This window comes from Anas platyrhynchos, chromosome 4, assembly GCF_047663525.1.
Source record: "Anas platyrhynchos isolate ZD024472 breed Pekin duck chromosome 4, IASCAAS_PekinDuck_T2T, whole genome shotgun sequence".
NCBI lineage: Eukaryota > Metazoa > Chordata > Aves > Anseriformes > Anatidae > Anas > Anas platyrhynchos.
In genome coordinates this window covers 17,563,894-17,580,813 of record NC_092590.1, presented here as the reverse complement: position 1 = coordinate 17,580,813, position 16,920 = coordinate 17,563,894, and the positions used below count along the sequence as shown (strand labels likewise).

At 45.1% G+C, this 16,920-nt stretch overlaps 1 protein-coding gene across 18 annotated transcripts in view; it reads left to right on the top strand.

Annotated features, from left to right (window-relative positions):
• The window catches only part of EPHA5 (EPH receptor A5), a 197,284-nt gene that overhangs the window by 45,291 nt on the left and 135,073 nt on the right, over positions 1–16,920 (top strand). For all 18 annotated transcript variants that reach the window (XM_027455977.3, XM_027455976.3, XM_027455987.3 and 15 more), the window contains one exon: positions 1,901–2,564. In XM_027455977.3, coding sequence (XP_027311778.2) covers positions 1,901–2,564 — 664 coding nt within the window. The remainder of the gene's footprint in view (positions 1–1,900; positions 2,565–16,920) is intronic.

The window sequence follows — 16,920 nt, the reverse complement described above, 5'->3', positions numbered from 1 at the left end:
GGGGGGACACCTTCCTCTTCCTCCAGCAGAATCACCAGTGTGGGAACAGACCTTGTGCTCATATAGCCTCATGTTAAATGGGGTGCTGTGGTATGGATGGCATGCTGAACACGTAAACGCAGTATTGCAGAGTGGTATTTTTCTGTTTTTTCATTTCACATGTGCAAACCCACCCTATATTCTGGGGCGTGGAGAAGCTATTGGCAGATCTGTGCTGTCTTCTACACGCTTTTTCTGTGTTACTCTGTGTAATTGTTAGCTGCTTCTCCCCAAAGTTAGGCACAAACCCTGCACAGGTCTGCCTGGCTTTAGCCTTAGGCATCTCCAGCGAAGTCTGTGGCGCTGTCAAGAGGGATAAAGCGACAGTAGAATCGCGGCCTGTTTAAGCCCAGGGTTGTATGGAGGATTCTGAAATGACAATGCTGCATACCATGAGAAGAAAATCCTGAATTTAGGTTCCTCGCTCAGAAAAGTGATGATGTATGTGGACTCTGCACGTCGTAGCAGGCACAGCTTCTGCTAAAATTGCACAAAGAGTCTGCATTTGTACCTCCCAGGTCAGGGAGGAAGGGTACATGGAAGAGTGGAAATGTTTTTCTGCCGATGGTATTTATAACTCGTTTTAGACTGTAGCATTATGTTATGTTTTTAGGCCACTCGTTGCTGCCGTATTCACATAAAATTTAAGAAAAACGTATCCCTGAAAAAATGTCATTATTATGTTGACTCTGAGGGTGTTCCCTGTCAGCTCTGCGGTAATGATATCTGGGTTGAGAAGGCTCTCGACTTCATCTGAGGTGGTATTTCCAATAAAATCTTGGCCTTTGGCCTTAGAAAATATTCTGCTTGTATTAGCTTGTATCGGAGCACCTTTAAATTATGTTCTGTGCGCTTGCTTTGAGCTCTGTCCACAGCTAAGATTAGAAGCAGGCAGCAGCGCTGAGCAGAGGCACGGGGAGGGTGGAAAAGGCTTTGGGAATTCAGCCCTAGCAGATGAGCAGGTCAGAACTAGGAGAGAGGAACAAAGCTGATATCATCGCTGGTTCTCCTGAGTTCTTGACTGTGTGTGGGTTAATCCAACCTCTTCATGTGGTACCATGGCTGTCAGAAGCAGACAGAAGGCATTAATGCTGCATGTTCCTATTGGAGGCACCGTTGTAGTGCTGGACCAGGAGAAGGCATTTCTTCCAAGGGATTCACTTTAGTGTGTGACCAAATTAAAGCGAAAAAGCAGTTGTTACAATTGCCATAAACAGCTGGCAGAAGTTATCTGGAGCTCTTTAAAAACCCCAGGTAGCATCCTCAGAGCAGCTCAAGTCTTGCAGATCCTGTATCCTCCTCTATGGCAAGTATTCTGCTGTTTCACCAGCAGAAGCTCCTCTGATTAGCACTCGTGGGGAGCAAAGGCCCCTTTATTTCATGCACAACCGCTGACTTTCCAGCAAGCTGTTCAGTGGGAGAGAGAACAGCCTGGAGAAATGTGCTCGTCTTCACTGTGCTGGGCAGTGATTTGAGGGAGTAGCAGGAAGGAGCCTGGGGATGCAGGGACAGACGGGCTGTAAATAGCTTTTTCACCTATGTGGCTGCATTGGAAAAGGCCAGCTCATGGCCCCATCTGCTTTTGTTTTGTCACTTAAAGCACCAGTGGACAGACCCAGCAGTTTTATTTTCCCGCTTCTGAAAAGCCTCTGACAACCTTTTTTTTAACTAGCATCCATTTAAGTTTCTAAAGGATCTTTTATCTGATCTGTTTATTACCAAGCCAAAATGTTTTGCCCCCTGAACATCTCACCATAAACCTTTGAGTCCTCAGGTGATCTTCCACGGGAAAGCTCAGATTTTGTGGGAGTTGTTACTTTTTTTTTTTTTTTTTAAAGTAATACTTCTTCTTTTTACGCAGTGGGAAGAAATTGGTGAGGTGGATGAAAACTATGCTCCGATACACACATACCAAGTATGCAAGGTAATGGAACAGAATCAGAACAACTGGCTTCTGACCAGCTGGATCTCTAACCAAGGGGCATCCCGCATTTTCATCGAGCTCAAATTCACCCTGAGGGACTGTAACAGCCTTCCAGGAGGACTCGGGACTTGCAAAGAGACTTTTAACATGTACTACTTTGAGTCGGATGACGAAGATGGGAGGAACATCAGAGAGAATCAGTATATCAAGATCGATACCATTGCTGCTGATGAGAGCTTCACAGAGCTAGACCTTGGCGACAGAGTTATGAAGCTAAACACAGAGGTGAGAGACGTCGGGCCCCTGACCAAAAAGGGATTTTACCTTGCTTTCCAGGACGTGGGTGCCTGCATCGCCCTGGTCTCTGTGCGCGTGTACTACAAGAAATGCCCGTCAGTGGTCCGCAACCTGGCCCGCTTTCCAGACACCATCACGGGAGCAGATTCCTCACAGCTGCTAGAAGTCTCAGGCGTCTGTGTCAACCACTCGGTGACCGACGAGGCGCCCAAGATGCACTGCAGTGCTGAGGGAGAATGGCTGGTGCCCATCGGGAAGTGCTTGTGCAAGGCAGGCTACGAGGAGAAGAACAACACCTGCCAAGGTAAGGGTCTGCAGGGGGGTCGCTGTGCCAGGGTGATGTGCCACCTTGGCTTTCTTCTCTTCCACATCCTTCTCTCGTGCCTGGTTGGGGTGACAACGGTAGGTTGGCTTCTTGCTTCCTCTGAGGTCTTTCTGGATGGCTGTGGGAGGATGAAGAGGCCTGGGCTGGGTGCTGTGGGACTTGACACCAATGTACAGTTCCCTCCCCGGCTCACTGTGTGCAGTGAGGCTCCAGCACCCCGCTGTTACCTCGGGAGCAGTGCACTGTCGGGTCCGTGAGGGATCTGCAGTCTCATCAGTTATTTAAAGCTTTGCATCGGATGTACTCAATACTGAGGTTTTCTCATCAATTTTAGAAGCTTGATTTCATTTTTTTCTGGACTGTTGCAGGGAACATTTGAAGTTAATTTCCCTGTACAAGGCATGTTTTGTGTTTTTGTATTTAAAGAAATATGTTTTTCTCCCTCTCTGTGAGGTGGGGGAGGAAGGGGAGGAGGGAGAATTTGATATTTTCCTCTCTGGTAAATAGTTTAATACAAAGCTGCTCAGCTGTTCTGAGTTAAATGTAAAGCTTCACTGATTAAAAAATGCTTCCATATGTGATGAAGTTTACATACAAGTAGCTGGCTGAGGTTTCTGGGTTGCTCTTTAGTATAGGTCTACTGAATCAAGGGCCTCAAGCAAGTGATCTGTGGTGTCTGGAGCTAAAACCTAAGAAGAATGCTTCTTATAAAAAATACAAAAATTTAAGATAAATGAAAGTGAGGTAGTACAGAGTGTGGCTTTTTGCATTACGTATTTGTACATAAAATTTGCCTTTCTGTAAAAGTGTAACAAGTAGCTTAAAAGAAAACTTATTTGGGCAAAAAAGAGAAAAGGGGGAAAAAATTCAATGCAAGCTTGGTTTTTGCAAAACTAATTTGTTCACCTTCCATCTTACTGCCCTCTACTTGGGGCCACTTAGTGAGAGGCAAGCTGTGGAGAAGGCGGATGGATCCTGTTCCAGCTGAAGTTGCTGTTGCATTTTCTCTTCACCTCACCCCAGACTGTTGTTGTTGGCATTTGTACTGTCGGTGCATAGGATGGATCCCTGCATATCCCAAGTAAACTGGGGCCTTGATCCTTTAGTCCTCAGTTACGCTCCGTGCCCCTGAAGATTTTGTAGTTCAAATCTCTTCAAGAGTTGACTTGGAAATAGATTGTAGGTATGCTTATTTTTGGATAAACCTTGGGTAAACAGGATATAGGCTCGGGGTTTAGTGCTTTTTTTTGACTAGGAGATTCGGCTTTTTCTGCAGATACAGTCTATATTGAAAAATCTGCTCTTTTTCGTTCCTGTGTCAATAAAGATACTTATCCCACATGTGGGTGAAGAAATTTGACTTGCAGCTTGATACTGCACGAGGGGAACAAAGATTGACGTTAATCCTAGCTGATGAAATCTAGACTGTTGCAAGTGAGGGACAAGGGCCAGATATTCGAGTGAGAATCTGCCTCATCGTGGCTAAAAATAGTGTGTCCTGAAATAACATGCACTGGTTGAATCCAACGTCTAGACACTGTCTTGAGTAACCTGCAAGAAGTGTTGGAGAAAGGGAATACGTCCATTAGTTCCTTCCAAAACCTGCCTTCAAAGTAATCTGAAAGAACTCAAAACAAGCAAAAAGCCACCACAACAACAATAATAATAATAATAATAATAAACGCACACCCAAAACAAAAGAAAAAAAAGCACTACTGGCTTAAACCAGATGCTTAGGTTGGTAAAGATCTTTAAGATTACCAAGTACGGAGCAGCTACATCTCTGGTAGTTCTGAGATTGCCATCTGGAGTATGCTTCCAGGAGACCTTAGTGATTTCAGATTCTGCTTTACGTTTGGGGGTGTGAGTGGGATTTTTTGTTTCTATGGACTTTTCTAAGTCACTTTGGTGTACGGTGTTTGGTCATAATTTAAGATTATGCTGGGTAGGAGTGTGGGCAGAGTTTGCAAATATACGGCTGCCTCGTGGTGATGTACCCTTGTCCTTCTGTGAGGCAAACCCCCCAGAAACTGCTTTTGTACTCCAACCACAGCCTGCACCCCCAGCAAAAGGCTTGAACTACTCCGGAGCTGCTGAATCTATAATCCTCATTTGTAGGAAAGCCCGAAATTCCGTCACCAAATCAATGGCATGTCGGGATCGAAGTGCCTGTGGCAAAGTCTGTGTGAGGGCCCCACTCGGGTGTCCTGTGTTTAACCCAGGTCACTGTGCCGAGTGTTTCCTGCTGGTCGGTGCTCAGAGATGCTCAGTCGATAGGACACGTTAGCCTTAGGCTGCTCGGGATGCCTGCCTTCAGTGCATACGGAGCTCGTGCTGATGCCTTTGGTGAGCAGAACGCTTTCTGGTTGGGATCTTGTTGCATTCACAAGGCTGAGCTTCTTTTTTACAGGGTAGTGAAGTGAGCTGCAGCCCATCAGGGGAGTAACTTGTGCCGAGGAAGGCGTCCTGTGATGAATTTTGTGTTGATGCGGGTGGCTTTTTCACAGCCTGACTTGTATTTAGGAGGTGTGCTCTGCGCTCCTGGCTGACACAATGGTCATTGTGGCAGTCCGTGGCGTAGCTCTGACAAACACCTAAATAACTTCTGACCTTTGGTTTGCAAATCATTTAAGCGCATCTTGCAGGCAGTCTCCCCGCTTGCTTTCGCTTACTGTTAAGCAGGTTATTACTGGCTGTGCCTTGGGAAACGTTTTCCACCCCGAAGAGCCTGGCTTTGTTTATTAAAATTTCCCCTGCAAAGCTGACATTTTCCAAGCTCCAGTGTCACGTCTGGACAAAGCAGACTACGCTCTTATTAGAGACGATGCAAATCCCAGTCACCCTCACAGACATATGGGAACTATTGAAATCCCTTCTGCCTACAAATCATTAATTGGCAACGATGTTCTGAATTCATCATCTTGTCAGCGGGGTTCCTGTTTGAAGAAGGCACTGACAGTAACAGCTGAGCAATTTCTCTCGCTGGGGACACTGGGGTTGTAAATATGACATGGTCTAATCTCCTTATATAATGTGCTCGCTCTCTCAATTAATATAGGCAGCTAGGCAGTATTTACTGTAAAGAACCCAAACTACTTATATTTTACTCCTCCTTTGGCAGCATGGCCCATTTATCAGCGGCTGCCCTGAGACAACTAGAGGTAAATTGTGACTGTTTTGGGACATGCTTGTAAATGACCAGAGTTAGGGCTCGTTATTCACAAGAATAAATTACCACACCAGTTAATAAGAAAAAAACCAAAGCAGTTGCTCTGAATTTCCATGCTGTTTTCTAGAGCAATGATTTGGTGTTACTAAAAGACCACAAGTCCTTTAGTAACACCAAATGGTCCTAATTTTGTAACTTCAGTTCTAGTTGCTTACTGCGTACAGCAGGGCTCACCTTTTGGGGTTTGCACAGGAAGCAAAGTCACCGTGGAAAGGTCACCTCCTGGCACTTCTCTGTTGGTATTCAGCCTCACCTTCAGCCTGACGTGTTCGTAGTGGGAAGTGAGAAATCCTTATTTTTATCCCTCTGAAGTCTCCAGAGCCCATCCTACTGGCAGGTTGGCACATTAATCTAGTGAGCCCCAAACACGTGCAGCGGTGAGGTCCCACTGGTGACCGTGGGGCTGCAGAGCTGTAGCTGTGGATGCAATTGATTTGCAGAGCCTAATATTTTTTTCAACTCCTTTTCAGAACTGAATCACAAATTAATTAAATATTTCAGTTTAAAAACAAAAACAAACAAACAAACACCAGCAAAACTGCATTGAGTGTGAGCCAAGCTGAAAAAGCACATCATGAGTTCACGAGGTCACCAGGCTCTCCTTCCCAAGAATCAGTGCACACTGCTACTTGAAGAGAGATCAAAGGGAGTACAGCCAGTTTTAGCCAACTACAAGGTATGGACATGATTACAGATGTAACAGAGCTGGACAAAATAATGGAGGAAAACTTAGGTGAAATTTTTCTTCACCCTTGCTGCTTTCTGAGGGGAGAAGTTGGAAACTGAGGGCACGACAGAGGAATGGATTGGGATATTAATTTCTTTCTTCTGGCAGCAGTACCATTCTAGAAATATTTGGATTATTTTTGTAAAACAGCTCTAGAAGGTCCAAGACCTTCTGCTCTCTTAAATACTGATGTTTGTTGCTTGATTATTCTTCTCTTAACCAACCTTGCTGAATGTATCTCTCTGCATTTACAACCAATATGTATTTTTGATGAGTGTTCATTTCCGGCTCTTGCCAAGAGATATAATTCCTTACAGGAAACAAAGACTTCAGAAATGAGCATTGTTGGCAGATATCTTTGATTTTGGGTATAACTGTATCAATTGACAAAGGTTGCTAGCTTATGTAGATCAGAAGTTTACTCTTCTTCCTCTGAGAGCAGTGCAATCGGCACAGACGTTTGAAGGAACTTGCCCAGAGTGGTGATTGCCCCACTGTTGATCAGTTATGGGAAGGATATTGAGACAATTATGGTGTGTTTTGTTTTGTTTTTTTGCTTCTGTGCAAGAGCAGGCAGGCAGAGTCAGTGCCCTTGGTAGTGGTGGGAAGCAGAAGGCACTGTACTGTCCCTTGTTCCTAGGAAGTGGAAATCTGTGGCTGCATAGGTAACTTGGTTTTGGAGTTTGGGCTTTGCCTCTGAAGCAGCAAGGCTTTTTTTGTTTGTTTGTTTTTGTTTTTTTGCATCTGATGTAGCTGCAGGAGGGAGCAAGTTTTTTTTTCCTACCCCCTCCACAGCTTGCCTCTCTGCCTTGGGTTGGCTGAATCCTCCCTTCAAACTCCTTGTTGTGGATACTCCAGAAAGACAACGTGTTGCTAAATCCTGCCCGTCTTTTGGGACGCTTCCCAGCTGGGACTCAGGTGAATAAGGCAAACGTACTTTTACCCTTGTGGTAGAGTGGAAAGCAAGCAAAGTCCAGAAATAAAAAAATAAAAAATAAAAAAATCTCCTCTTAATTGTTCTACTGGGAGGTGATTACATGGAAGAAAAACGTTGATGGAAATGTTCAGTATATGGAAAATACTGAATTTGGAAATACTGCTGCCCCTCCAGGGAGTTCTTTGCCCATCATTCATACTTCTTGTGCGTTTTTCTGATTAAAACCAAATTGGATGGGAGTATAGCATAGTAGGTGTTTATATAATTATGAGCTGAAGTGTCTAGTTAATTTTAATTAGGCACAAAACCAACCGGCGTCAGAATAGCAGAATTTTTGGCTGCACAGTTTGTATTATCTTTTCAAATGTAAAGAAAATCACTTGAATGCTACATTTCAGCAAAAGGCAGTTGTCACTGGAGGGGGAATGGTTTTATTATGCATGTGTATATTTAGGTGGTTTTGTTCCACAGCTGACATACTTAAGAGCAGGGGAATGTTTTCCAGAAATGAGAACTGTATTGCAACAGGGCTGATTAAATATTACTACTTGTTTTATTTTGCACATCTCTGCCTTCATTAAGGGAGGCATGGTCTGCGGATGTGCAATATATTGTACTCTGCTAATGAGTTTTAACCTTCTGTGCTACCTTGTACGCTTGCAACCCCTGGTGACTCCCAAGACCTTTCCTCATCCTGCACCAATGTTTTTGGGTTGTTACTTTGCCTAACGTAACCTTGTCGGTCCTGGCAGTGGGGCTGCTCTGCAGTCATCTTACAGAAGGACAATTAGAGTACTTTTTTTCCCATGTAAAATACAGATTGAGCAGTATAAATAAAATCATGTTTGGAACCAGCTCTGAATGCTTCAGTCTTGAAGGTCGTGTTTACTTCTTAGCCAAAAAATACTTTGGGGAAGGTTTCAGAATATACTTTTGCATATGAGCCTAGATAACTAAATGGTATTTAATTGAATATTAATTTTGTTTAATTCTAGCTTTCTTGACTATCCAGCTTAAGATGCTTCTAAAAGCATGGAGGTGTTGCAGAGGTGCTCGTTAGCCATGGTGCTGTTTGGTTCCTTCGCTTGTCACCTTTGACTTTGAGTTGCTTAGAAATAGCTTGCTTATTAATAGTTGTTTTTAGAAACAAATAAGGACTCTGGAGAGATGCTAAGCATAAAGTGCATGAATAGTGGTTGACAATGCAGTGGATTTAATTGCTCTGGTGTAAGATGGAGCTGTCCCCAGCTGCCTGTTGTGTCCCACTGCTGGAAGTTGCTGCCAGCACTGCAGAACTGGACAGTCTGCGTGCCAACTGATGTGACCAGTGGCTTTGCCTTAATGCCCTGGACGGGGCAGATAAGACATGGGCACTATCCCTTGGTGATAATCTTTAGCAGAAGGGTGGCTACAACCACTCAAACTGCCATAGGTCTGCCACTGCTCATTTGTCAGAACCCTCATTCCACAAAATGTATGTTGAGCATTAAAATGAAGTTGTACTGTTGCATATTGCCATGGTTTTCATGTTTTCCTGCAGGTTTTCAGTTTTGTGCTTCTCATTTAGAATCACTTAGCGGTAGTTAATGATGTGTTGACATTTCAATTACAAGCTTTTCTCTGTGCACACTTTATATGTTGACCATTTTAACTTGCTTTGGGTTAATATTGAGGTTGAAATCCAGGCTCCAGAAAAGGAGGGTGCAATTTCACCTTGTTTGAACACGGTTGCAGTTTACCTTTTCTTTCATTTTTTTTTTAAAAGATGAATAAAATTGTCCTGCATAAGGTAAGCAGAATGCAGAGACTGCAACACGGATGTCTGCACAAAGAGGTGAATCTGTTTTTCATGTAAATAGGGATGACCATTTATTTTTTCTGGAAGCTTGCTCATTTTTATGATTGAAGTTAATCTAGTTACAGACACTGTGGTGCTCGCAGACAACACGTGGTTAAGGTTGCATTGAACTTGGTGCTGATGGGCCTCCATTTTTTATTTCCCTCAGGATGGTGGTGAAATTTTTAATACTGGAATGAACTCAGAGAGCAAGGCTAGGTGTTTTATAAAGCCCCAACCGTATACCCAAAACAGATTAAAGAAAGGAAAGACAAAAGAGAAGATGCCTGGTCTGTGGATATCCCTTATTGCTTTCATATACTTGTCCTACTTTTATAAATGTAAGTCCTTAAAAAACAGCTGAAGTTTGAAGAATTGGGGTTTCAGTTGACAACTTTCTTCTCACTGTAAATGGCAATGAATCAGATTACGACCAAGGAGGACTTGTTCCCCTGAAAATCTAAGCTCTAAAAGCTGCAGATCAGTTCCACCGGCTGGGGCTGACATAAGGCTGTCCCTGGAAGTGTGCTTCCCTGCTCTGCATCAGTTTATGTCCTTGGAAGCAGAACTGGTGGAAGAGGATATGTACTGGACAGCAACACAAGCTTACTCTTCTAAAGCTGGGGTTGGAACAGAATTTGTCTTTGCTAAAGATTTTCCAAGATTTGGAAGTAGTTTCTGCTAAATACATGGTGTGTTGTGTGTTTGTTTTTTTTTTTTTTTTTAATTTTCCATTGAAAACATCTGCTTAAAATTAGGTTATTTAAATCATTACTTTGGGCCCTTGGAAACTCTTTTCAGAAGCGACAGGCACTCATTAGCATTTGCTGAAGTCAGTGGATGCTCAGCAGTTCTGAACGCTAACTAGGCTGTTTGCTTTTGTACCTCAAAATGAGATGCTTCCCTTCAGAAAACGTTTGGCCTGGAGGTACGGGTTCTGCAGAAGAATCCGAAGCTTCTGCCTGGCGTGGAAGCTGTGCCAAGGAGTCCGTATCTGTGTGAAGGTCCCTTTTGCTGCCAAAGCTGCTGTTACTGAGTACCAGACCTATCTATAAATTAAAGAAAAATAATAAAGGCATCAGTGGACTCTTCTTTCCCTCTACACATGTGACTGCTGGCGTTACTTGCATCAAGTGAGCCTGCCTGGAGAACCAGCATCATCCTTATTAAAGCCTAGAGCCACGGCTACTGTCCACCGAGTGAAATGGCTGCCTCCTGCCTGCTTTGTAAGGGTTGCTCTGCTTACAGTGCTGATTTCCCCAAATACTGCCTCGCACGTAGCTGGGCAGCCTGTCGTCCCGCTACGCCAGCGACGGAGGTCGCAGCTTTGCCTCGGAAAGCTGTCTGAAGAAGGAAGCTTTTTTAATTACTGCAGAGCGAAAGGAGAAGCTGCTCCCCGAGCGCGTGGGGAGCGCGCTAATTTGGCATTCAGCGGGAGCAGCCTGCGGGTTGCAGCTTCCCAGTTCCGAGCCGCTCTGCAGATAGCCTCCTGCCCAGGCGGCAGCAGAGCCAGGACTGGGGGCTTCATTACTGCCGGGTTCGAGAAATGCCAGCAATACCAGCATCTTGGGGCAGGGCCATCCTTGTAAGAGTGTAAATCCAAGGCAATCGGCTGCCTTAATTACTGGGAAGCTCAGATAAAAGCTTTTCTCCCCTTCCTATAGGCAAAGCTGACCGTATTACCCATTTATTTTTAAAGACGTTTTCTAGGAGAGCTTTTACATTATTTTCCTTTGCTCCCACAGTTCAAGCATGATTTAATATGTCAAAACTAGTTTGCTTAGCTGGCCTTGATTGTCTTGCATACTTCCACTAAAACAGGGCAGTCATCTTTCCAGGCAAGCTGCTGCCCAGACAAATGAAGTGTCACAGCAGTTAGGACTTGCTCTTGTATTGTGACAGCAGTAGCTTCCTCTGACAAAGCTGGCAGTGGGGAATTTAGACAGTGGTAATGCCTGCAGACACCTCTTGGGTCAGAGCAGCACGGGCCCACACATACAGATGCGGAGACAAGCTTATGCTTGAGAGATTTAATCGATCATTCATGTGAAAAGGAATTTTGGTCCAGATTGAGAGTCTAGCTAGCACCAGAGAAAGAAAGAAAACTATCCTGTTGATGCTTGAGCTTGTGCATGTGGCTTTGGAGAAATAGCACTCAGTCTTTATTCCAGAGCAGTGCCACTGAACTAAAACACGTGGGTGCAGGTCATCGGGCAGAAGGGAATTGCTGCGTGGTGCTGTGCTGTCTGCGGGCAGTGGGAGTTCTGCCACTGACAGTGCTGGGATGGAGGTGGTAATCCCTTATAACACATTCTTAACTAAAATGATTTCTTGGCTTAGGTCTTACTGTGTGTTGCACTGACCACCAGCAGAGCACAGCTTACACGACAGAAATTGAGCTCGTAATAATTGACACAACTGAGATCAGCCCCATTTCTCAGGTACTGATGTGATCCTGATCTCCTCCAAACCTCCTAAATCTGAGAGGGACGCTGTCTCTTTGTGCTGGTCTTTTCTCACCTTGTGCAGGGAGACACATGCCTGAGATCATCCTTGTGCATCTCTGCCCTGTGCTCAGTTTAAAGGATCAGGTAAGAAGCTTTGAGTCCCTCCTCACTCTTACCACGCTTTAAAATGGCACGTCAGCTCTTCAGGCCTGCTTGCAGGACTTGGTGTGTGGCACCCTCACTGTTGACACCCTTGGCTCGTGCCCCCTGGATGCATTGGGGTAATACGTGCTCGGCGTTCAGGTCAGGCATCTCCCAGCGCTTTTTCGCTGGGGGGCTGGAATTCACTCTCTGGTGTGTGGGACAGCTGCCAGATGGAAATCTGGTGCTTGGGGACAAGCAAAAGGGTTGTGCGATGCTGTTATCGACGGAGCACTGAGCATGGCTAATGGCATCGACGGGAGCTGTGTCATCCCGGCGGTGAAGGCGGCTGGTCACGCGCTGACTCCAAAATGTGCTGCATTATGTGCACTGCTGGAAATTGGGGCCGGTGCCCCCAGCAGGCCCTGCCCTTGCAAAATACTGTAGGATCCTGTTCAGTTCGGTGACCTCCCCGTGATTCCTGGGGCAGAATGGTTCTTGGAGAGAGCCAGAAGCCTGGTTTTTGGTGTTTTGCCCAGAAGACAAAGCTAGGTCAGACCTTGGCACATGAAGCAGTTGGCTGATCAAGTCTGAAAACTTGATCCCCTGACTGAAACCTTACGGCTGACTGTGTGCTGTTACACAGGGCATTTACTAAGGAATCCCAAATGCGAATCTGCTGAAGTCTTCCCGTGAGCGTGGCCTAGCTCAGGGCTTGGTGGTGCTTTGTCCAACTGAGAGCACGCCGGTTCTTAAGCCCTGTTTGTGTTTAATAACATGTATAGCTTTGTGTTAACAGGATCACGAGTATTTTCCAGGAAAAGCAAGACCAGCTGCCACCGAAGTTGGTATTTTCAGCTGGAGGCCTTTGCTTCAGTCAGAAGTACAAATGCCTTCGCTTGAAGTTAGTGTTCATTCCTGGTATAAGCATTTTGCTGCTCTCATCAGGGGGAGAGCCACGCCGTACAACAGCCGTGCTGCAGATACGCCAATAGCACATCTGAGCCTGCGGAGGTGTTGGGGGATTCAGCTGAATGTGCACTGTCACCACCTCTGTGCTGCTGACAGACGTGAGGCCCGGGGAAAGCCAAGCCAGGCCCTTTCTGGTCCCCGTGTGTTGTGCGTGGTGTCCAGGCGTGCAAACAACACGGGCTGCAAATGCACCGAGAAACAAAAACTCAGAGTTTGTTTATTGAGCAATTTTTCGGTTTGGTTTAACAAATTCATATTTTACACGTTCCAAAGGCTGATTTCCAGATGCCATTGGGAAAAGTGTCAGGCCACATTCAAATTAGCCTTATTGTTCCTTAATATCTTACTGGCGTACAAGGTTAATTAGTACTATAGGCAATATGCATTATTCATCGCAGCAATCAGGCTTTTCTTCTGCTGGGCTGTTGTGTGCCGCAAATTGTTTCCATTCCAATAACAAATCTGTGATATATTATTTTCATATTTAATCCTGCCAAATCATATTTGTGATATATAAATTATGTGGGCACTCTGATGCTGACAGAAAACATTTCAGGTGTCAAAATGGGCTATAATTTTCACGTTTAACTCCTGGGTTGCGCGGCTGGTTTGGGCAAAGACCTCCAGCACAATGGGAAATAGAAGATTTTTATGAGTGCCTGTCTTCAGTCTGGCCCAAACGGGGATAGTATCAGTGATGTCAGCAGCGCTGTGCTGTTTTAGATCAGAAGTGTTTTTGTTGCTAATGATCAGCTGTATCTCATTGCAGGCTTGAACTGCTGAAACAGTGTTGCTCTTCCAGCAATGTGGCTGCCTGCAGTTCCCCAGCACAGACCTCTGAAGCGTCTTCCTTCCCTGCCTGGGGGCTGCAGCTGGGGAGAGGCCTTTTGAGCAGGGCCCCTTCAAGCACAAGGGCAAAATGTGAGTTCTCCTCAGCTACCAGCCAGCACCAGAGGCTCAGCCCTGCTCCAGCATCCTGTGCAGGCTGCAGCTGCAAGCAGGGGAGATGCTGGCAGACGGGCTTGCAGGAGGGCCAGCAAGCAGTGGCTTTTACTTGCACAGCTTGCTTATCTCACAGTGGGTTTGTCTGCCTGCCTTTCTCAGTTCAGGGGCCAAGAATCCAACATTACCTCATCTGCAGCCAGTAATGAGTCCACCGGAGAAAAGGCATCTAGTAGGAGTAGTTACGCAGTGCTGTGATTAATCTGATTCTTCCTTTCCCTAAAGGCACGATGCTTTCACCCCTGAGATCCTGCTGCCTTCACTTGTCCAGCATTCAGGAGGCCGCATCCTTCCTGTACCCTGAGCAGGTGTCAGCTGCATACACCTTTTTGGGCAGCACTTGGAAACCCCAGTGAGCTGCAGCCATCCCTCTCTGCCCCAGTGTTTACTCAAATAATATTGTTCGTTAAGTATCTTGGGGAGATCTTTCACTGCTGCTTTCTCTGTCTGACATTTCACTCAGGCTGCCTTCTCGAGCTTTCCAGCCGCAGCCTTCTCGGTCAGCTGTGCACACATACTGAGGTGTGGAGATGGGTGTTAGGATGCTGGCTTGTTGGAATTGCTGCTAATGCCAGAGGTCACTGAACCTCCAAGTAAGATCAGTTTGTGCTACTTACCTTCACAGAGAAACTGCCTCTCCCACCAGGGAGTTTATATTTTCAGTAAGCAGGGTGAGAGAGAAACAGAGGCGCGGGAGGCTGAGTGAGTTGCTGAAGGTCCTGCAAACCACTTGTGATGGAGTCGGGAGGCTCTACCAGCCTGGCTTCAAGACCATTACCAATTCCTCTCATCCCTTGCTCTCCTGAGAAGGTAGGCACTTGCTTTCTAGCCTGGTGTGGCACAGCCTTCTGGCACGGGCAGGCATGCCTTACAAAAAGCCATGCAGTGCTGCCAGGGCCCAGGAGGGCTACTTGCACAGACATTGCTGCAAGGATTCATAGAGCAGAGTTTTGCTTTCAGTAGTGCATGACAATGAGTCCACCAGATCATGCCAGGCTTGCTAACGTGCTGGTGATGAATGCTTAAGATTCCTTTGTGTTAGAAATGCAAGTAAATATTTTCCAGCAAATCTGAGTCACTTCCTTTCTAACCCTTCTTGTTTTGTACGTGCATTGTTTTCCCCTCCTGAGTGTTTCCCTTTAATAGAAATCGGGCAGTCAGCTTAGGTGACTGCTCTGCTTCTTGCCTCCTCCTGGCTGGGGCAAAGAGGAATTTCAAGGGCGTGATTTTTGCAGCCTGGTGCAGAACGTGATGGTTTTTTTGTGTCAGATAGCAGAAAATGAAACACGCACATTGAAAGTGAGGAGCCTGATACATCCAGGGACATTCCTGTGCGGTTTGGGAACAGATTCTCAGCAACAACAGGGGTGGGTAAATCTACATATTACACACGTGCATGAAACAAGTAGCAAACATCTTTGGGCCTTTGGTTTAGGTGCTGCTATGATACAAACAAATGAATAGACAGAGAAATGAAGAGGTGGTGATCAGCAAATACTCTTGCCCCTGATTATTACCCAGTGCTTCAGACAAGCAGTTGAAATGCCTTTCAGCAGACCGGTGCCTCCAGCGTTGCACAAAACTGCATTTGTGAATTCATTTGGATTGCTGCAGGTTAAAACATAAGGGTGTGCACACAGTGTTTGCTTAAAAGTTGATTATAGGCAGCAGACTAATAAGTAAATTGTACCTAAATTATAATTATGTAAATCACCAAAAGTGGAATGGCTTTGTCAGCTTAGTCTTTAAGAGTTTCATCAATAACTTATGAGGTTCAGTAAATGCACAGTGCTCATATGCTACTTTGTTGCACAGGATTATGACATACAGGCAAAGGAATTTTTTTATTTTTTTTTTTAAGTATTCCTGGGGACAAAATAAAAAAGCTCACAGCAATCAGCGGCATGTAAATTTAGTGCTGTGTTGTAGATCAGCATGGTTGAAAGTATTAATGAGAGAATCTTTTGCAGATGCTGCGTCCATAGATCTCTGAAATAGCTCGTGGGGGCAAAATCTAGACTGTGTGGCTGATAAATAATAGAATAGCTTCACTCCCTCTCCTCCCCCTTTTCTTAGTTTTACATGACACGAAGCACTACTTGGAAAAAGTAGTGTGTTTTTCAGGCTGTACCAGAATACAACAAACACCATTGTTGTTCTGGAGGAAAGCTTCGTTTCTGCTGTCATGTTTAGATTTTGAAGTAGTCAGTTTAGAGATCTGTTGAGTCTGAAGGAGGCTAAAACCTATTATACGTGACTTTTTGTGCCTGCTTCTGAAATAGCACAGGGAGGAGCCTCGTGGTGCCAGCATGCGTGGAGAGCAGGGTCTGATGCTCTGGTCCTGCACCCTCAAGACTGTGTATGACTGGCTGGCATCGCGAATGGAGAAAGAGCGAAGAAATCAGAGGGTATGTGTAAGAAAAATATGAATGCAAATGGTGTGTATGTCTGATGGCCCTACTCAAGGAGTGGAAAGTCTCCCTGCTACCTGGCGCAATTGAACTTTTGAAGTGTGCTTGAGGGTTCTCCCGGCTGGGACACCTGTCCCAGGAGCAGCTGCTTTGAAAGAGACAGAATTGGGGCACAGCATGCAAGGCAAAACACTGATGAGACATTTGGTATGCATCATGGGGACTCTGGTAGCCTTTCCTGATGCATTTATTTCATAAATGTTTCAGGTATACTTTCTGAAGAATGATATAGTGCTAGATCTGTGTGGGACTTACCTGTGATTCCCTGAAGCTCCATAAGCTCTGGTGTACCTTTTTTTTTTTTTTTGCTAGTTTTGAACTCCATTTTTTATTTATTTATTTATTTTCCTGTGGCAGCAGGGGATCAAAATCACCTAGATGTTTCAAACATCACCATTTTCTATAAATGTTCCAGGTCTTTATTTCTTGGTGAAAAAAAGAAACAGCTCCTGCTTTAAATAGCTTGTTTAGGTATTATTAAAAAATAAATAAAGGAAATATATAATTTCCTGGGCTGTAACGCAGCGACAACAAAAAGTTAGTAACATAGCTAACATGGCCTTTTCAAAGCC